General features: G+C 44.6%; 1 protein-coding gene across 2 annotated transcripts; it reads right to left on the bottom strand.

Moving 5' to 3' along the window:
- Positions 1-537: 537 nt before the first annotated feature.
- Positions 538-19,615, bottom strand: TBC1D20 (TBC1 domain family member 20). 2 transcript variants are annotated; one of them, XM_055544678.1, is made up of 9 exons: positions 19,374-19,615; positions 13,407-13,496; positions 11,409-11,594; positions 9,171-9,251; positions 5,392-5,578; positions 5,133-5,234; positions 4,063-4,204; positions 3,068-3,255; positions 538-2,809 (listed from the first exon to the last, which is right to left on the bottom strand). In XM_055544678.1, exons 3-9 carry the CDS (start codon positions 11,506-11,508, stop codon positions 2,554-2,556), a joined length of 1,056 nt encoding a protein of 351 aa, XP_055400653.1. In that variant the 5' UTR covers positions 11,509-11,594; positions 13,407-13,496; positions 19,374-19,615; the 3' UTR covers positions 538-2,553. The 2 variants fall into 2 exon arrangements, with proteins under 2 accessions (XP_055400653.1, XP_055400652.1); XM_055544677.1 differs by lacking the exon at positions 13,407-13,496.
- Between the last annotated feature and the right edge of the window lie 2,205 nt (positions 19,616-21,820).

Below are 21,820 nucleotides of genomic sequence, written 5' to 3'. Positions count from 1 at the left end.
CATTATGAACAACAAAAGACACCCCTATCACTCAGAAAATTCTAAGGAACTGGTGACAAAACCCAAATATTTATTACACCACACATACCTTTCCTTCAGTTTTCCATTTATCAAATTCCTCTTTACATTTATTCAACTATGAAACTGCCACTGAAAATACATTGCTCCTTCAGTGCAGCTCTCTGGTGAGCTCCCAGAGGCAGGGCGGTGTCCTGGCCAGCCCTGTATCCTCCATGAGTCAAATCAAAGGTCAGCATGGGCAGCTGGCCTATGGTGGCGGGACATAGTCAGAGGGCCAAGTGATGCCTGCTCAGCCTTCAGCCCCTTGTCTCCCTCTGGGGCAAGGAAACAGTAAACCCAGACAAGTGAGTTCTTGCCTCAGGTGAAAGAGAAACTGTTTCAAGTTCTCCAGGTAAGTCAAAGCCAACCAAGAGTCCACGGCCTAAGGCACAGCTCCAGGTCAGGGGTGGAAGGAGGGAGCATCCAGATGTCTAAACCCAGAGCCACTCCAACAAGGGAAGAATGACAAGAGGGATCAGTAACCACATATGGCTGTTTATTTCATACAGGGCTCTGTACAAAATATTTACACGTATTCTTTACAGAATAGTAAACCACTTGAAGGTAAAAACACTTTCTTCTCATTGGCAGGAGCTAATCCTCATGTCAGCAAAGCTATAAATCCTAAGAACTTTCTCCTTTCTAGGCCACAACAGAAGCAAATGCCACCTGCTTTCCTGGAATCCAAAAACCCATGGCCTTGGGACTCTGATCACATGCACCTCCCCCCTACCTCTTCTCCATCACTTCCCTTCAGTATTTACAGACAGACCCAAGAATTTGTGGCAGGAGGGGCCGATGCTGTCCACTTGCAAAGGTGATAAGACAAACCTGCTGTAGAAGACTGGCAACACCTGTCACATCATCTACATCTTGGAAAAATTCCCGCTGTCTTGATAAATCTACCTCTTTCTAGATTAATCCATCCATATCATGCTAACCCCAGATAGGACTCCTGCTATGGAGACGATTTGTTGTTTTTGGTTGTAAAGTGCTTAGTGTAACTCATGTAAGTAGATGCCTCTCCTAACCACTCTGCACACCGTGAGACTATGGGGAGGATGTGGAGGTCTGGTGTGGTGGGAGGGAGTGCTTCTGGCATGTTTAAGAAAATACCTGCTAAGAGAGAAGAGTGCCCGAGACAGACCAGGAAAAGGAAAGTACATGGCTGCTTCTGACCATACACCCCAGTTCTTCAAAGCAGCAAAAGGCACTTTTTTCCAAGCCACAGTTAATCTAAAATAAACCTAGGTTTGCTTACACGAAAAGCTGTATCAGAAGAACTGAATATGCATCGTGCTCCCTAAGGCTTGGAGAGTCCTTAGGAAGCCTGGAGCAGCAGGGCTGGCTGTCCCAGGCTCCCACCACATGCTTCCGGCTGCAGTTTGTCCCTTTCTGGGTGCTGACAAGTTCCCAGTGACATTTCCAACCAGGAAGGAGAGACTAGCAGCTGAAGACATAGGTCAAATGCAAAAAACAAAGCCAAGGTCATGACTGGATGCTGATCTGGGGGTAGAAGGGGGACTGAAGGAAAACATGAAGGAAGGGAAGCTGGACAGGAAGTGGGCACTGTGGAAGTGTGGGGCTGTTTACAAACAGCAGCTCTGGCTGAAGTGAAATGTTAAACACTTGAGTAGAAAGGAAACCTCAGGGTTTTAGAAGCTCATCGTTCTGATGAGAACTATTTTTTTCTTCCATGAAGGAACCATTATTTTAAAAGTGATGGTACTTTACATGTTGGATGTGTGTAATTCTAAAAATAGTAGTAAATGTACATTTTTTTAACCACTATGTGCCTTGTGGAAGAGTAACAAGAAAAAAAAAGGGGGGGGTGCAGGCAAAAACTGGCCTATGTGAGGGGTCCTAAAACTTAACATTCCTTCCTGTCTGACTGGCAATGCCCAAGTGATTTCTAGGCTGAAAATAGGTAGGATTTACCTACTAACCTAGTTCACATGTGTCTCTAAGATTTCTGACCAGCTTGGAGCTGTTCTTAAAAAGGGCCAATCTTGCTCCCAGGCCAGCCTCCTCTGCCCCTTCCCCTTCATTTCAAGGTCTGACTAAAGCAGCAGCTACGTCCTTCTTTGTTAAGCTGAAGCAGACAGACTGGAAGAGCCGCCAGGAGGGCATTCAGTGGTCCAGTTTACTTACTATGAGCAGCCAAGACACTCCCCAGTGACCAGGCCCAGCGGGTTCCAACGGCACCCAGGAGCTGCAGAGACCCATTTCCTTCAGCAAAAGAGGAGGCAGCGGGGAGCTCACTCAGGCCACAAGGGAGAAGAGTTCTGTGCTCAGGCCCCCGAGTGCCCAGCGTCACGCAGGCTCTGCTATTGGCCTCTGAAGCAAAGGCATCCATGGACAGGAGGGAAAGGGTGCAGGAATAGAAAACCCTTGACTGAAACCCTTTTAATAAAGGAAATTCCACCCCCTCCCATCTGTCCATGGAAGGGTGAGACTGTGACGTCATGTAAGAGGAAGTATCTTCTCTGGCATTTAGGGAAACAGCTGCAGCTGAAACTTTGGGGCCCACTCCAAGGCACTTTTCACCACGGCTAGGGCAGCCGCTCCAAGCGCCACTGTCAGCCCCATCACCGCCAGCTTCACAAAGCGGTTGGTCCTTGGTTTGGTCAGGACGTCTTTTGTTCGCTCATCAGGCCGCAGAAGTCCCCGAAACCGCTGCCGCAGTACCATGTCAGGCCTCTGCTGTGCTGACGCCAGCTCAAAGTCTTTGAACGTAGAGGCAGCAGTTCTGCAGAGGGGAAGGAGACAGAAGGGAATGGGATGAAAGAAAAAGGGGGAAAAAATGAACTAAATAGGCTGAGGGCAGGGCCATCCACTGCTCAGAAAACTCTTCTTGATCAAGACCCATGAAGTCTCAAGTGGGGATTCCGTTGGCATAAGCGGATCTCTGGAAAAACCACTCCCAGCCCTGTCCCTACCAGACACAATCTTCCATCACTTTTGCTAACAAACACCCCTGCACAACCAGTGCCTCAGCCCCACTCACTTCTCGGCTTGTGGCTGGGCAGCTGCCTCTCGAGCAAGTTCGGACGGGGGAAACTGAACAAAGAGGTCTCCTGCTCTACTGATCAGTGTCTCGTAGGGCAGGTCCTGAGGGATCTGGGACAACAGGTGGTGGACCGAGGCCATGTCGCAGTCACAATCCAGGACTTCCTGCTCTCGATACAACACGATCTGTGGGGAGCAAGGCCTTGCGTCAGAGACCAGAACATACAGCTGCTTGGCCACTTCATTTCATTCTCCTTAGAGATAATATAAATTGGTACCAAACAGGGCTCACCCAAAATGTTCAGCAAATTCCTGTACTATCTGGGAAGTGATGCTATACTTATCTGAGTGCTTTTCCCAATGGGCTAGCACTTCCTGCTAGAGGCAAACTTCCACACCATGACAGGAAAGGCTGACAAAGGAAGGAGGTTTTTTAGGAGGAAGGAAAGGAGAGATTACTGGAGATACCTAGAGCTCTAGCACAGAAGAAATGGTTCAAAACAGTAGAAAGAATGGTCTTGCTCCCTTTAAAACACAATGAAGAACACCCCCTCCACCCTCACGTCTGATAGTTCAGGCCCCTCTAATAACTGGAAGCCCTCATCCCTGACTAAAAGCCATTTCAACTTTCCATCATAATATCATGCCTCTTCTTAAACCCACTTGGCCATTTGCACGAGCTCCAGGAGTTGTCAACACAAACCCTGATAATTCACAATGCACATGAGCATTTTAAAGGTTCAGAAGCATCAAATAGTAAAAAAAAAATCTAACAACTTTGTTTAACCAGCATTTCCCAAACTTATTTTTATACATAATATTTTTGACTCCCATGACTCTCCCAGTAACATTCCAAGAACAGTGTCCAGGACGCCAGCCCACGAAGTGCTGTCTTTTGTATCTTTCCATAATCACCAGGTTTCCTTTTAGGGAAGATGATCAAGCTGGACTGGGGGACACACGCCAAACTGCTGGCTCATGGTCTGTACCTACCACAGCTGCAAAGTAAATGGGCATCAGTGGGTGGCAGGCCAGGAAGAAGTCGTATAACCGCACGACGTGCCTGAAGTCAGACAGGACGTGCCCGAACCAGGTGATAAGCCAGCTGAGCGCAAAGATGGTCCCCACCTCGGCACTAGGAGCAAGGGAGTCCAGATGTTAGGTTCCCTGCTGAGTCATCCTGTCCCTCTCCCTGGGCCTTCTTTGTCCTCAGTGCTGTATGAAGAAAGTAACTGGGGAACATGCTTTTTGGAAAATTCAGCTGCTGATAAATTCAGTATCTTCTCCTCACAAAATATTATAGAAAGTCCTTGCAACATACTCCACATCACGGCACTAATACCACAGTAGGGTCCTGGCTGGCCTTATCTCCTTGGGTGCACTCATCATGGCCAAGAAATGTTAACTCCAGGAACAAGAATCAGCTGTTTTCAGAGAACTACACCATTTTCCTTCTGGGAAAGTCACACCCTGTTGGGGGGCACAGGCATCTATTCTTAGGCTTGAAAACATAACTATTAATTGTATAGTTAACATGAGATGACTGAAACACCTTAAAACACAGGTTGTTTTTTTTTTTTTAAAGAGAGGCAGGTATTGGCCAAGGACACACTTCCAACTAAACAGAAGAGAAAAATCATACAAGAATTGCAAAGAAATATTTCTTTTCCTTGGTGTATGGTAAACAAAACAAGCTACAGATTGCCTTGGGTCCTATAGGACTCTGTACTTCTGTTGTAGCAATAACCTCAAAGTTGGCATGCTTAGCTCGCCCACCTCTCTCCACTAAATGTAAACTCTTTAAGGGCATGGGCTGTGACATTTCCTGCATTCCTTGAAGAGCACAGCACACAAAAGTGTTCTAAGACTGTGCACAGAACTGAATTATCTAGATTGCTGGTGACTGGAAAGGACAACTCAGAAGAACCTAATACTAATCAACATAAGATGATGATGCAATTGAGCTAGACTTGTGAGGAATAAACAAAAGCTAGGAGAAAGCTGAAGAGGGGTGTCTGTGTGTGCGCGTGCACGTGTACACATAAATGTAGACACATATATACCTCTGCATGAAGTCATGGAGTTCTGGATTCACCTGGTCAATGATGGGCATCAGATAGTTTAATATATGCTTGGTGTTGTCCATTGTTGGGTCCATGAAATCCCTAGGAGACATTTCAATGAGCTTGGTCAGACCAAACATTTGGATCAGGGTTGGGGGGCAGTTGGGATTGGGGTTCAACCCCCTGAAAACACCAACTAGAAAGCGGGCTGAGGAGTTATCGCTGGGGGGAACTGTCTTCTGCCCTTTTGCGCGGGTACCTGAGATGGTGGGTAGACAGCTTCTCTACTAGGGATGTTGCCAGCCTCTCGCCGAGCACCAGCAGAAACGTGACCACGATGTCGTGGTAGCCCTGGTAGTAGTGCAGCTGCGGGTTGCGCTCCAAGATGAGGAGGATGATGTCGATCAGCTCTTCCTGCAGCCCTTCTCTCTGTTCTTCTGGCATGCCTGGGAGAGGGTAGTGGGGGGGAGACACACTTGAACAAGGCAAGCAGTCTAGTAACATGGAGGTAAGGAAGACGGTAAGCTGTGGATATGCAGAGAAACTGTTTAATAAAGTAAAACAACTTGGCAACACATTCATGATCCATACACTGTTGATAGCCGCCTGGCCATGTAGGAAAGAACACAGACTTGGCAACCTTACAGTTGGGGAACCCAGCCAAGAACACCATCTTAACCAAGTCAGCACAGGGCGTGATGCCAGCAGGGGAACCACTGGGCAGCATGTGCCTCTTGATGTGCTGGGGGGAAAAGAACTCAATATTGCTTCAGTGGAATTCCTATCAAGAGTGCATCACCTGAATCTTGCAAGTAGGAAATAAAAACTGAGGGGGACTTTATAAAGTAACAGGCCTGTCATAAAATACAAAAGAACAAGTCCAGACTTAAGGAAGCTGAAGAGATATGAAGAATGAATGGAAAATGCACTTTTCTCTATAAGGAACATTATTGGAATAAATGGCAATATCTGAATAAAATCTGTAGATTAGACAGTAGTATTTTTTGTTACTGATTTTAAGTGTGACTATGTAAAAAAGAATTGTGTTTTTAAAAAACACACAGTGAAATATTTAGGCATAAGGGGGCACCATGTATGTAATTTATACTTAATAGCTCAGAGGAAAAAAACGTGTGTATGTATGGTGAAGGAGAGAGAGAAAACAAAACTAAAGCAAATCTGTCAAAGGTTGATGTATAAAGAAATCTGGGAAAAAGCTACCTGGGGAATTCTGTGTCCTATTTTTGCAACCTTTTTGTAGGTGTTCAGTTCAGTTCAGTTCAGTCACTCAGTCGTGTCTGACTCTTTGCGACCCCATGAATTGCAGCACGCCAGGCCTCCCTGTCCATCACCAACTCCTGGAGTTCACCCAGACTCATGTCCATCGAGTCAGTGATGCCATCCAGCCATCTCATCCTCTGTCATCCCCTTCTCCTCCTGCCCCCAATCCTTCCCAGCATCAGGGTCTTTTCCAATGAGTTAACTCTTCGCATGAGGTAGCCAAAGTACTGGAGTTTCAGCTTTAGCATCATTCCTTCCAAAGAAATCCCAGGGCTGATCTCCTTCAGAATGGACTGGTTGGATATCCTTGCAGTCCAAGGGACTCTCAAGAGTCTTCTCCAACACCACAGTTCAAAAGCATCAATTCTTTGGTGCTCAGCCTTCTTCACAGTCCAACTCTCACATCCATACATGACCACAGGAAAAACCATAGCCTTGACTAGATGAACCTTTGTTGGCAAAGTAATGTCTCTGCTTTTCAATATGCTATCTAGGTTGGTCATAACTTTCCTTCCAAGGAGTACACATCTTTTAATTTCATGGCTGCAGTCACCATCTGCAGTGATTTTGGAGCCCAGAAAAATGAAAGTCTGACACTGTTTCCACTGTTTCCCCATCTATTTCCCATGAAGTGATGGGACTGGATGCCATGATCTTCATTTTCTGAATGTTGAGCTTTAAGCCAACTTTTTCACTCTCCACTTTCACTTTCATCAAGAGGCTTTTTAGTTCCTCTTCACTTTCTGCCATGAGGGTGGTGTCAAAATAAAAAATGTATGAAATGTGTGCTCCCCTCAGAATCAAACTAAATATCATAGGAAGTACTAATCTTGACCCAAAGATGCAGCTGGAAACAGAGGAGCTGGTCTCGGGAGCTCTTTCAGTGCAGGTACCTAGTCTGGCAGCGGTCAGCGTGGTCCCTCAGCTCTTCTGGCTCTTACTATAAAAATGTCAACCCTTGACACACGTGTGCACCCATGGCGGATTCATGTTGATGTATGGCAAAACCAATACAATATTGTAAAGTAATTAGCCTCCAATTAGAATAAAAAATTAAAAAAAAAAAAAAGTCAACCCTTGGTCTCATGACCTGTTTTAGGAGGATGGCACACAACACAGCTTTCCTACACCAGTAGGTTTTCCAATCAAAAGCAGATCTTGTGAGAGAAAACAGCTAATGCAAGGGCCCAGACTGAACTGAAATAAAGGTTTTTAGGTGACAGTGATGCTCATCTCTTATGCACTTTTACCCATCCCTTCTCAAAAAGGCATACGGTAAAAGATAAAGAAGAAAATGGGAGTAAACCAAGTACTGTGGTCAGGTAAAGTAATGAAGCAGTGAGAGAAAAAAGTAAGCCTTATTTAAATTTTCAGTATAAAAGTGGTCAGCTAAGTTCAGAAGAACATGAATGTAAAAAGCATATGAAACCACATGGAAAGTTCTGTCTGGAAGAATATCCTGGACTGATATCACATAAATGAAGAGGGATAAAGGGCTCAGAAGGAAAACAGGTTACATCCAAGGAAAAATGTGAGATGCGTCTGTCCTATGTGGTCTCCTCAAGACCACAGGAACCGGAAAAGGGGACTGGATCACAGGTATGTGTGTTTATCAAAACCAAGATGGCAAGCTACTGGCTACACAAGAATCACAAGAGCCTTTCTGGGAACCATGATGGTAAACAGGAGGGATGCCCTCTAACAGACAAAATCCAATGCCAGAGCATAGGCTCAGAAGAGTGAGGCAATGGGTTTTGAGACTCTTGTTCCCTCTAGCAACTCTCCTCTCTTCAATTCAAGGACTTAGAGGTGGAGTTGCCAAAGGAAGAGAAACAGATGAGGTCTGCTACCCAGTTCCCTTCATTGTGAAAGTGGAGACAACTGTCATTCTTAGTATTTCTGGGAATGGAGAGACAATTTTAGTAACAGACTCTTTAAAAATGTGGTGACTGGCCTTCATTCTAGTCCAAGGCCCTCTTATATGTATATGCAAGATTGTCTGTTGTTGTTTAGTCTCTAAGTCATGCCCAACTCTTTTGTGACTCCATGGCCTGTAGCCCTCCAGGCTCCTCTCTCCATGGGATTTCCCAGGCAAGAATACTGGAGTGGGCTACCATTTCCTCCTCTAAAGGATCTTCTGGATCCATGGACTGAACCTGAGTCTCTTGCAATGGCAGGTGGATTCTTTACCACTGAGCCACCAGGGAAGCCCACAGGCAAGATACCGCTACTTATAAATGAAGGTATTAATAGTTCCTGTTAGTGACCACTTCCAAACCAATCTGCTCTTTAAAGTCAGACTGATGGCTCTAGAAATCCCTATAAAGTCTCTTCTGTAGCTCTAACGGGCAGGGGGAAAACCCTCTTCTCTCATTTACCACCTCTAAGCCAAGAGAAATTATTTTGGGCTCAGTGTTCTTGCCTGGAGAATTCCAGGGACGGCAGAGCCTGGTGGGCTGCCGGCTATGGGGTCGCAGAGAGTCAGACACGACTGAAGGGACTTAGCAGCAGCAGCAGCAGGCGGCCTTCACAGTGGGGGTTCTGAATGGACTGAGTCAATGAGAGAATGACTCAGGAGACTGGGAGCACGACGGATCCCTAAGGAGGAAGGGTCCTGGATGTGGCCACGTTCTGTGCTAGGACATAAAGGTCTCGGGACAAGCAAGCACAACAGAGTAATGTATCTGCAAACGGACTGAAGCCAAACCTACCAAACCTCCCCCTCCCGCCTCAAAAGACCACCAGAGTGTGTCTCACCAGGCGGGAACCGCCGTAAAGACCGCCGGACATCCAGGAGCACTTGTTGGTAGTCCTTGCTCATCTGTCGTAGGTTTTTCCCTATTGGAGGAGAAGAAACACGTTATTGTAGGAATGTCTGGGAAGCCACAGCAGGAGCAAGACATCCTGGCATGACATAAAAGGCCTGGAAGACATACACAAGGCTTTTTCCTGAAGTGGACATGACTCAAGATACAACATTTGGAAAGGAATCCCTGGTTTAGTTCCAAACATGCTGTTTTATGCAAGCCATGATGACCGTGAGAGGAGGGAAGATACACTATCCAGGAGCAGCAGAAAAGTTAGGAGGCCAGGACCCACTATGCGTTACTGGGAACCACTCTGAATTTCAAAGTTCACATCTGTAAAATGGGGATTATTCCCTTCCATGTGTACCTCTCAGATTACTGTTAAGCATCAAGTAAGATCATGAATGTGGAAACCACAGACCGCTGGAAAAACTCTAACATCTATAAAGTGTAGGAAGATTGAGTGGTTCAGAAAGGAGTATTAAGATAAATGTACATGGAGAAGAACCTAAGCTCTCTTAGCCCTGAAATTCTAAAACTAAGACACTGGTAACAGGAGACAGTACTTGTGTTCAGTTGCTAAGCCCAACTGAAAGCAAGGAGGCAGACTCTAGCTGTTATATATATAACAAGTATACATTTCCTTCATAATGGAAATCAAAACTTACCAGAGGAGCCTGTAGAATACAGACTTCATCTTAAAAAGATATGAGAAATTTGGAATTTGACAGAACACCATCTCAGGATTTAGAGTGTGAATATGGCAATGCCTATTCCTTCCAACAAAAGATCACTGCTCTGAGGCAGCCAGGTTCCAAAGACAATAACAAGTGGCAACTTAAAACATCTACTTGGCCACACCATGACACTGTAAACTTTTTTTATTGGCAGTGGCTGTTTTCAGCATCTCTGGTACCTAGCACACATTAGGAGCACAACTGTGTGCGCGTGCTCAGGCACTCAGCTGTGTCCTGCTCCTCGCACTGCCAAATGAAAGAAAGAATCCCCAACACCTGGACTTTTGCCAAACACAGTAGGAAAGCAATAAATGTAGACTCAATGAACGACAAAGTGGATTCACTGTTTTCTGTACTTTCTTTTGTATTCTGCACTGTAGTCTAAAAAATTCTTTTTTTCACTACATAGGCCTTGCAGATAAAGTTAAGTACAGTTAGTTGTCCCTTGGTATTTGAGGGGGATTGGTTCCAGAACCCCCAAGGATAGCAAAATCCATTGATGCTCAAGTCCCAAATATTAAACAGTTTAACATTTGCACATCCTCTCGTATACTTCAATCACCTCTAGATTACTTTCAAACCTGATAGAATGTAAATGCTATGTAAATAGCTGCCAGAGCACAACAAATCCAAGTTTTGCTTTTTGGAAATTTCTGGAGGTTCCCGCCTGCCAGAATATATGTGGCAGGTGGAATGTAGGATCCTAGTTTCCTGACCAGGGACTGAACTCATACCGCTGGTGCTGGGTGTGTGGAGTCTTAACCACAGGACCCCTGCAAAGTCCTTCCAGAGTACTTCTGATACATGGCTGGTTGAATCCTTGAACTTGGAGGGCTGACTGTAACAGCTTTTCACAGAATTACAGAATTTTAGAATTCAAAATAGTCTTAGTATTTCCCTATAAAAAGTCTTTTTTGTTGTTGTTTTTAAGGACTATAAGAGGCATTATATCTCCGTAGAACCCCATGTTTCTCAAATGTCCATCTGTATCAGAATTATGTGGGATTCTTGCTAAAATACAGATTCCTGCAAATTTACTTCTAGGTGAATATAAACTGGAACATGCATTTTGTGTTATGGCTGCACTGTGTGGCTTGCGGGATATTAGTTCCTGGATCAGGAATGGAACCTCGGCCCTTGGCAGTGAAAGCATGGAGTCCTAACCACTTTACCATCAGGGAATTCCCAAAATATGTATTTTTAATAAACTCCCCTAACTAGCCAATAATCGCTCCCTCCTTACCTAATAAAAGCTCATTCCATTTTTAATTGAAATTTTATTTCGCAGTTTGGTCTTATTTTCACAGCAGGCCCAAGCATATCTTAAAACATTTCAGGTGTTTACATGTCTACTCTTGGTTTGAAATGAGCATAAAAATTAAAGACCCTGGAATTCTTTTTTCCCTGCCTCCTAGACAAACTCCCATCACAGCACTTCTTCCCCTAACTACCTGATATAGGAGGTGGATCATTGGTGTTGACATTGAGGAGCTTGGGCCACACTTTCCGCCTGATCTCATCGGTCAGGAGCCCTCCTTCACTGATAGCCATGCGTCTAAGGGCAGCCACATCAGTGGGCTCGCTGTTCAGAGCCTGGTAGATCTCTGCCACTTTCTTTTTCCTTTTGGCATTAAAGTCTGCAAAACAGAATGGAAAAGGGCATTAGGCACATATTTACCATGTGTACCTTTTCTGTTCAGGGCTCAATCTCCTTAACTTGGTTTGAAGTAAGGTAGGTATATTTAAAGTCAATTTACTGATGAGCACGGGGTTCCCAAGTGGCGCCAGTGGTAAAGAACCTGCTTGCCAAAGCAAGAGACGTAGGAAACATGGGTTTGATCTGTGGGTTGGGAGGATCCCTGCAGAAGGAAATGGCAACCCACTCTAGTACTCTTTTCTGAAAAATCCCATGGACAGAGGGGCCTACAGTCCACAGTCTAGAGGGCTACAGTCCACAGGATCTCAAAGACACGACTGAAGCAACTTAGTATGCACACACACACACTGATTAGCATATATAGTGTGTGAAACACTAAGGAGACATACCATATAATTAACAAAAAAAAAAGAAATTATAGTAAATGCTCAGTACATTTAGGCATATCTAATAGCCACCATTTATGTTTTCCTACTGTGGTGTTGGAGAAGACTCTTGAGAGTCCCTTGGACTCCAAGGAGATCCAACCAGTCCATTCTGAAGGAGATCAGCCCTGGGATTTCTTTGGAAGCAATGATGCTAAAGCTGAAACTCCAGTACTTTGGCCACCTCATGCGAAGAGTTGACTCACTGGAAAAGACTCTGATGCTGGGAGGGATTGCGGCCAAGATAAGAAGGGGACGACAGAAGATGAGATGGCTGGATGGCATCACTGACTCAATGGACCTGAGTCTCAGTGAACTCTGGGAGTTGGTGACGGACAGGGAGGCCTGGCGTGCTGCGATTCAGGGGGTCGCAAAGAGTCGGACACGACTGAGCGACTGATCTGATCTGATGTTTTCCTAAAGAATGCTGTGCTTCATTAATGCTAAACTTCACAGAGCATTGTTGTTAAGTCAACTCTGCGACCCTATGGACTGCAACACGCCAGGCCTCCCTGTTCCTCACTATCTCCTAGAGTTTGCCTAAGTTCATATCCATTGAATCAATGATGCAGTCCAACCATCTCATCCTCTGCCGCCCTCTTCTTTTGCCTTCAAACTTTCCCAACAGCAGAGTCTTTTCCAATGAGTCAGCTGTTCACATCAGGTGGCCAAAGTACTGGAGCTTCAGCTTCAGCATCAGTACTTCCAATGAGTATGCAGGGTTGATTTTCCTTTGGATTGTCTGGTTTGATCTCCTTGCTGTACATGGGAGCTCAAGAGTGTTCTCTAGCACCACTAGAGAAAGCATCAATTCTTCAGTACTCAGTCTTCTCTATGGTTCAACTCTCACATCCATACATGACCACATATCTCTTAATATAATAAATTTTCTCTGTTATTTAATGAGGAAAAATGTACATGCATGTCACCAAAATTCAGTATTACATTTTTAAACAAAACCACATGTGAAAAAAGCCTCTGGTTACATGCTAATACAATTGGAAAACATCAGAATCACATGGAGGTATTTTCAAAAGCAGAATGTCAAAGGGCATACTTGGGACTCCAGTGTGGCTAGTGGTAAAAGGGGCATGCTACTGTTTCTCAAGAACCACATTAATCACTGGTAATCAAAAAGTAATGTATTAAGCATCTTACATCCTCATGTGATAGTTTGTTATTTATACACAGGCATTTTGCTGTGTTTAAATTACTTTTTTAGGAGACTGAGAGTTTGTGGTTAATGTGCATCATATTATAATTGGCTCTATTTAAAATAATGGGGTAACAGGCTCTCAGAATTTTCATGCAGAATGTTTACTTCTAGGAACAGCAAACACAAGAAAAGTTAAAACTATTCAACCCACTGAAGAGATGTCACATAGCAGCGCACTGTAATCGTCTGAAGAGAGGTATGTGCAGACACCAACAGCTCAGACAGATGTGGTCAGGCAAATCTGAGAAAGCATTATGGAAAAGAGAAATTTTAAAAGAAAGGGGAGGATTCAGAGAGGCAAGGAGACGACCAGAAAGAAAGGCTTGGAGACAGAAACACAAGCCCTTTCACTTAACAGTAAATGAAGTCATTAGGAAGTATTTATGTAGCATATACGAGGGGCAGGACATTAGTGTTAATATAAAGTAGAAGATAACACTGGAAGGTAGGTCAGGCCTTAGAAAGGACTAACATCAGAAGGTAAGTGAGGTTTTTAGGACAGACACTAAGCAGCTTTCCTCAGTTATGTTCTATTCTGAGGCAACAGTATACAAACTGTTTCCATGACAAAGCTGCATATTGTTAATACAAATGAAAGGTGTAAGCTTTCATTAATCCAGTAATCCTGGTTACCTATCTATGAGCTGTGACATAAACTTTATAAACTCAGGCACCGACAATTTTGAAGTTCCATGCAATTGGAGATGCAGATAGGACAGGATGCTTTTTCACCCAGGTAAACCTGTTCTCCTGGCTAGACTGTTATTTTTCCTGGTGACCTAGTAGGTGAATCTGCTTCAGGCAGTCTGAGAGATTTCTGGTTTACATCTATAGTTCCGGCATAATTAACTGTTCATAGCAAACCCTTCCTCCCATCTGCACTCCCAGAAATGTCCCAGGTTGATGCTAAATTCAATGGTTACTCTATCTAGAAATCAGGAAAAACCAAGTCCCAATTCCCAATCAATCAGCACAGCACCAACTATAATAAAATGTTTATTTATTTACAAGGAGCTTCAAGCTCTTGGCTTGGACATGTCATACCATCCATCCATGCACCTACCTGTGCATTAATGTATCCATTCATTTATCAACCTGTCATTTAATGAGCAACTACTCATAGTAAAGCACCAGGCTGTGCTGTGTTGTGCTTAGTCCCTCAGTCGTGTCCGACTCTTTGTGACCCCACGGACTGTAGCTTGCCAGGCTCCTCAGTCCATGGGGATTCTCCAGGCAGGAATACTGCAGCGGGTTGCCACGCCCTCCTCCAGGGGATCTTCCCAACCCAGGGATCGAATCCAGGTCTCCCGCATTGCAGGCGGTTTCTTTACCGTCTGAGCCACCAGGGAAGATCATGAATACTGGAGTGGATAGCCTATCCCTTCTCTAGGGGATCTCCTCAACCCAGGAATTGAACTGGGATTTCCTGCATTGCAGGTAGATTCTTTACTGCTGAGCCACCTGGGAAGTCCATATAACAACATAGGCTGAGACAAAATACGAGCAGGAATTGAATTTCTAGCAAAGAAGAAAATAAGATTTTAAAAGTTTTTTAAAACTTAAGAGTGTTCTTGTACTTTGTACTTTCTACACATCACAAATTAAGAACACTTAAATGGTAATACTAAATATTTTTTGAGGTATCTGATATTTAGAAACCTTATTAATCTATTTGCTAAGAGTTTGGAAATTTTCCCTTAAATTTTTTTTGACATATATCCACCTTGCCCATCTTTCCACTTAAGCTATTTATTCAGCAATCTGGGGGAAAGGAAAACCGAAAGTGTCAGTCTCTCAGTTGTGTTCAAGTCTTCGCAACCCCATGGGCTGTAGCCTGCACAGGCTCCTCTGTTCACAGGATTTTCCAAGCAAGAATACAGCGGTGAATTGCCATTTCCTTCTCCAGGAGGAAAGGAAAACCACTGCTTAGGTCTTAGGGGAGTTAACACTGTTTGCAATCAAGTGGATTTGCAGTGTCTGTTAGTCGTTCAGTTGTGTCCAACTTTTTGCAACCCCATGGATTGTAGCCCAACAGGTCCCTCTGTCCATGGGATTCTCCAGGCAAGAATACTGGAGTGGGTAGCCAGTCCCTTCTCTGATCTTCCTGACTAGGGATCAAACCTGCGTCTCCTGCATTGCAGGCAGGTTCTTCACCGTCAATTTTAACTATTTCTGAACCCAAATCATTGCTCCAATACTTATTTCTCTCAAAACTCTGTTTGGATTCTATTTAAATCCTGCATTTCAAAATTTACTGCTGTCATCCTGATTCTGATGCTCTGTGGGAACTCAATACATATGGACAGAATAGAATAAATAATTTAACTTAGCTACTGTTCCTCTGGAAAAACTGGCCTTTAGTAAATGGCATTATTTCCCCATATTACTATTAAGAATATCCTCATGTAGGGACTTCCCTGGTGGTCCAGTGGCTAAGAATCCATCTTCCAATGAGGGGACATGGGTTTGACCCCTAGTCAGGGAACTATGATCCCGCATGTCATGGGGCAACTAAGCCTGTGTGCTGCAACCAGAGAAGCCTGCATGCCAAAACGAAGAACTTGTGCTGCAATTAAGATGAATGCTGTCAAATAAATAAATAAAATTTAAAATTAAAAAAATACAAGACAATACTCATTATATAACTCTAAATAGATTTATAGGCACTTTGGCCTTTTTCTAAATCTACTGGTGATTCTCAGGGTAGAATGCTGCTCAACTGCAGATTTTAGCTGCTGTCTGTTCAGACCCCAACATCACCTTTCTCAATCCCACATTTAAGTCATCAAATGTTAGTGGATGATGAAGAAGGCACTCCTGTGTGTGCCACACACACAAACAAATATTTCACTGCACTTAATGTACAGGTTTTGATTGTGACATAAAAAGGTAGGAGAAAACAGAAAAAAACTTAAATGATCTGGAGATGTATAAATTACATAGTGGTAAGGTCAACTATGAGACTACACAATGAGGGAGAAAAAGTTAAGCGGAGTCTTAACCAATTAATCTACACATATCCTCTTTGCTGCAGAAGAAGAAAAAGCATGGAAAAAGGTTAAAATAACTTTCTTCCTCCAGGGGATCTTCCCAATCCAGGGACTGAATCCAAATCTCCTGTGTCTCCTACATTGGCAGGTGGATTCTTCACCAACTGTGCCACCTGGGAAGCCCAATGTCTAACTATCTATTTAAAGATAAATTTTACATATGGATTTTGGGGTAGGACACATTTCTGGACTTGAGAATGCTTTATTTGGCTTTGGGATAAAAGCCTACATTTCATCTACCGATTGTATACATGTAATTCAAATCCCCTTGAATCCTTTCATCTCCAGTTTTGCTCTGCTTATATGAGATGTACTACATATTCCAAAGCTGGTATCTTCCAAACTCCTTTATAGTAAAAGGTCTTGGCTTTCACAACCACAACAGAATGAAATGACTATCCTACAACTGGTGCAAAATATATAAGACACTGCTATAAATAAATCCCTGCTGTCTGAAAAGTAATTCATTCAACTGAGGAAAAAGGAATGATATTGGCACTACCTGACCGGCTCTCCATTAAAATGATCATTTAAATAAGGGGCACTGAAAAAGTAGTTCTTAACAATTCTGATAAGGATGACTGAGTCTGTTATTGTCTCAAATCTCTCCCTACTCTGGCTATGGAAGTCAAGTAAAGATTTCTGTTTCCTCAGAGCAACACATATCTTCAAAAGCATCTGGCTTGGGAAACAATATACAGCTAAGGACAATGGCAAAAAATGAGCACTAGCTACGCTTCCTCTAAAAGTTTTTTCACGCCAGCAAAATACGTATCAGTGATTTAGATCAGGTAAATGAGCTACACACTTAATATGCATCTTATGTGCAAGAATGAAACTCCATACTGATTATTTGGTTTAAGCTTGCATATCAAGAAAGCTTTACAGACTTTAAACAGAAGTTAAAATTAGCAATGCATTGTTGCTGTTGTTTAGCTGTTTCAGTTATGTCTGAGTCTTTGGCGACCCACGGACTGTAGCTCCCTAGGCTCCATTGTCCATGGGATTTCCCAGGCAAGAATACTGGAGTCGGTTGACATTTCTTTCTCCAGGGAATCTTCCCCACCCAGAGATCGAACCTTGTCTCTGGCATTCCAGGATTATTCTATACCACTGAGCCACCAGGGAAGCTCCCTTAGGCCTTAATCAAAACGATGGAAGAGCTAGTCAGATAGAGAGCCTCCCAGATAGACAGACACCCCCAGCTCCACTCCTTGAACTCCTAATGTTGATGCTGGAAATTAACTTAAAATCTTATGCTTACAAAAAAAGAGAATTACAGTGGGAGAGGAAAACCTAACCTTATTCTGATAAAGTTTAAGTGTTAGTCGCTCAGTCATGTCCAACTCTTTGTAACCCCACAGACCCTCCAGGGTCTTCTGTCCATGGAATTCTCCAGGCAAGAATACTGGAGTGGGTTGCCATCCCCTTCTCCAGGGGATCTTCCCAACCTAGGGATCGAACTTGAGTCTCCCGCATTACAAGTGTATTTTTTTTTTTTTTACCATTTGAGCCACCAGGGAAGCCCTATTCTGAATATGGTTCCCATCAAAAATAAACAAAAAAGAAACTGTTTTTGGAGGTCCCAATTAGTTTCAACAAACAGTACCCAAATTAGCAGAGATTCAACAACTACCTGAAAAATAAAGACAAGTACATATGAAGAACGACTGCTCTACCCACTCCCCCAAATGGAGAAAAATAGAGTAAACCAATCCCATCATAACCTCTACAAAGGAGAGTTAACAGTATTAGTAACCTCTCCAATTTTCCAATATGATGAAAATCAAAACAAGAAAATCAAAACACCAAAAAATAAATAAATAAAACTCCTCTCATTTCTAAATTCCTCCCATTTATCCAGAGAAGCAAAATTCAGGACACGAGAGGATAAAGTCTCGCAACCTAGGCACAGCTGAACTCCAACAGGTCACAAGACCCATATACAACTTGAGGCAATGACCATTATGCCATGAGAACAGATGTCATACAAACACCAGGAAAGGGTTACAAGGCCAAAGGGCCCAGAGGAGAAATATGAGGCGTGAGCTTCATTTCCATAGAGGATTAGAAGAGGAGAAAAAGGCAGTAACAAAATGAACTCAGAGAAACAAAACTTGGGTTGCACTGGTGGTTGGTTCTGCTATGGGAATCATCCATCAGAGGATGGAAAACTGGGAAAGTTACCTTACTCTTTCCCAGAAGGCAAAGAGATTATTTCACCTGGTACAGAGTAAACGCTAATAATTTTAACTGTCATGTATTAACCAGCAGGTAAAACATATTTGAAAACACAGTGCACGATGAAACTGTTTCATGGAAATGAGTTTAAGGCAGTATAAAAAATAGACTTGCTTTTTACACAATTCAATAACATTAAAATAGGCGGCATAAGACTGGGACAGAGAATACATTGGTAGTTGCCAGGAGCTGTGGAGAATGGGGCTTGCGGAGGGATGGTCTCTCTTTTTGGCATTAGAAATGCTGTGGAATTAAAGACAGTGCGATGGTTGCCCCACCTTGTAAAAATTACTAACAACCACAGAACTGTACACTTTAAAGGGTGAATTTCACGGTAATTAAAAGAAATACATGTCCAGCGCGTCAATCCAGACGACGACGACCGATGAATGAAGTTTGGAAAACTGGCCTGACCACTAGGGAGGCGGCCCCGGGAGCCTGCGGACGTGGCCGGACAGTCTCGGCCGGGAGCGAGGCTTGGCCTCGGGTCTCAGGGAAGAGATGGGACGTGGGGCCCCCGCCGTCCTTCCCACTAGGGGGCTCGGGTCTGCCGCCAGTGTTCCTCCGGTCCCCTCAGCATCCGCTGACCGCCCCCTCCGCCCAAACTGCAGGCTCTCTTCCCCTTCAGACGTGACCCAGGCCTTCCGTGTTTTCCTTTTTCGCTGTCCCGACCCTGGCCGGCGGCCCTGGGCGCACCCCGCGCGGTCGTCCCGGGCCCCCTGCCTGCGGCCCCCGCCTCCGGCAGCTGCCCCCTGCCCCCCGGGCCGCTCCTATCCCTCAGGCCGTCCTCGCAGGCCGCTCCTCGGCGCCCTGGCCGGCTTCCGTACCTCCCTTTTCCGCGCCGCCGTCCCAGCGGCCGGAGGTGGGGCCGTCACCCCGGGCACTCCGGACGGCCATGTCCCGGGGGCCCGGGCTCGAGCCCGAGCCCCGGCTGGTGGCGGAGCCGACAGAAGACGCGGCTTCGGCCGCAGGTTCCAGCGCCTGCTCCGTGGAGCGAACTCGGCTTGGTCAGCCCGCGGCGCGCAGGCCTCCTCGCACCGCCCCGCCCCGCGCCGTCACGTGACCACCCGCTACGCCGCGCGGGCGGCGGCGGAGCCGCGGCTGTCACCCGCGCTGGTGCGCAGGCGCCCTGAGTGGCGAGCGAAGAGTGCGGGGACCCTGCCCTGGAGAGTTTGTTCCAAATGAACTTATAGAGCGTAGCAGTCTTGAAGCGATGTGTTCAGGAGCAGATTTTTATCATTTCTTTCCGTTTTCTTTATCTGTAAAATGATATGGATGATTATAGAAGTACTGGACTCAGAATAGTTCTTGGGAAAGTGTTTAGAACACCATCAAGAATATAGAGACTACTGGTGGCGCTAGTCTCTTCCCTTGTGGCTCAGAGGTTAAAGCGCTACCCGCAATGCAGGAGACCTGGGTTTGATCCCTGGGTCGGGAAGATCCCCTGGAGAAGGAAATAGCAACCCACTCCAGTATTCTTGGCTGGAGAAGCCCATGGACGGAGGAGCCTGGTGGGCTACAGTCCAAGGGGTCCCAAAGAGTCGGACACGACTGAGCGACTTCACTTTACTTTCTTTCACTGGTGGCGCTAGTGGTAAAAGAACCTGCCTGCCAATGCAGGAGACGTAGGAGCCGGGTTGGATCCCTGGGTGTCATGTCCATCCTGTGCAATCCAGCATCACGGTCCACCATCACATTGTAAGTCCTTTTTAAAACGGTCCTCTGAGTAGGTTTCAGGAGCAGTAAAGACTGAAGTTTTTCCCCATGGAAAAGAAATGTAAAAAAGCAAAATGGCTGTCTGAGGAGGCCTTACAAATAGCTGTGAAAAGAGAAGCGAAATGCAAAGGAGAAAAGGAAAGATATAAGCATCTGAATGCAGAGTTCCAAAGAAGAGCAAGGAGAGATAAGAAAGTCTCCCTCAGAGATCAATGCAAAGAAATAGAGGAAAACAACAGAATGGGAAAAACTAGAGATCTCTTCAAGAAAATTATAGATACCAAGGGAACATTTCATGCAAAAATGGGCTTGAAAAAGGACAGGAATGGTATGGACCTAACAGAAGCCGAAGATATTAGGAAGAGGTGGCAAGAATACACAGAGGAACTGTACAAAAAAGAGCTTTACGACCAAGATAATCACGATGGTGGGATCACTCACCTAGAGCCAGACATCCTGGAATGTGAAGTCAAGTGGGCCTTAGAAAGCATCACTATGAACAAAGCTAGTGGAAGTCATGGAATTCCAGTTGAGCTATTCCAAATCCTGAAAGATGCTGTGAAAGTGCTGTACTCAATATGCCAGAAATTTTTGAATATTCAGCAGTGGCCACAGGACTGGAAAAGGTCAGTTTTCATTCCAATCCCAGAGGAAGGGAATGCCAAAGAATGCACAAACTACTGCACAATTGCACTCATCTCACACGCTAGTAAAGTAATACTCAAAATTCTCCAAGCCAGGCTTCAGCAATACGTGAATCGCGAACTTCCAGATGTTCAAGCTGGTTTTAGAAAAGGCAGAGGAACCAGAGACCAAATTGCCAACATTTGCTGGATCATGGAAAAACAAGAGAGTTTCAGAAAAACACCTATTTCTGCTTTATTGACTATGCCAAAGGCTTTGACTGTGTGGATCACAATAAACTGTGGAAAATTCTGATAGATGGGAATACCAGACCACCTGACCTGCCTCTTGAGAAACCTATATGCAGGTCAGGAAGCAACAGTTAGAACTGGACATGGAACAACAGACTGGTTCCAAATAGGAAAAGGAGTACGTCAAGTATGTTGTCACCCTGCTTATTTAACTTATATGCAGAGTACATCATAAGAAAAGCTGGGCTGGAAGAAGCACAAGCTGGAAGCAAGATTGCCGGGAGAAATATCAATAACCTCAGATATGCAGATGACACCACCCTTATGGCAGAAAGTGAAGAGGAACTAAAAAGCAAAAGAGAAGTGAAAAAGTTGGCTTAAAGCTCAACATTCAGAAAACTAAGATCATGGCATCTGGTCCCATCACTTCATGGAAAATAGATGGGGAAACAGTGGAAACAGTGTCAGACTTTATTTTTTCGGGCTCCAAAATCACTGCAGATGGTGACTGCAGCCATGAAATTAAAAGACGCTTACACCTTGGAAGGAAAGTTATGACCAACCTAGATAGCATATTCAAAAGCAGAGATACTACTTTGCCAACAAAGGTCCATCTAGTCAAGGCTATGGTTTTTCCTGTGGTCATGTATGGATGTGAGAGTTGGACTGTGAAGAAAGCTGAG

Source organism: Bubalus kerabau, chromosome 13, assembly GCF_029407905.1.
Source record: "Bubalus kerabau isolate K-KA32 ecotype Philippines breed swamp buffalo chromosome 13, PCC_UOA_SB_1v2, whole genome shotgun sequence".
Taxonomy (NCBI): Eukaryota; Metazoa; Chordata; class Mammalia; order Artiodactyla; family Bovidae; genus Bubalus; species Bubalus kerabau.
Note: the sequence above shows the minus strand (reverse complement) of the source record. Positions and strands in the feature narration are given on the sequence as shown.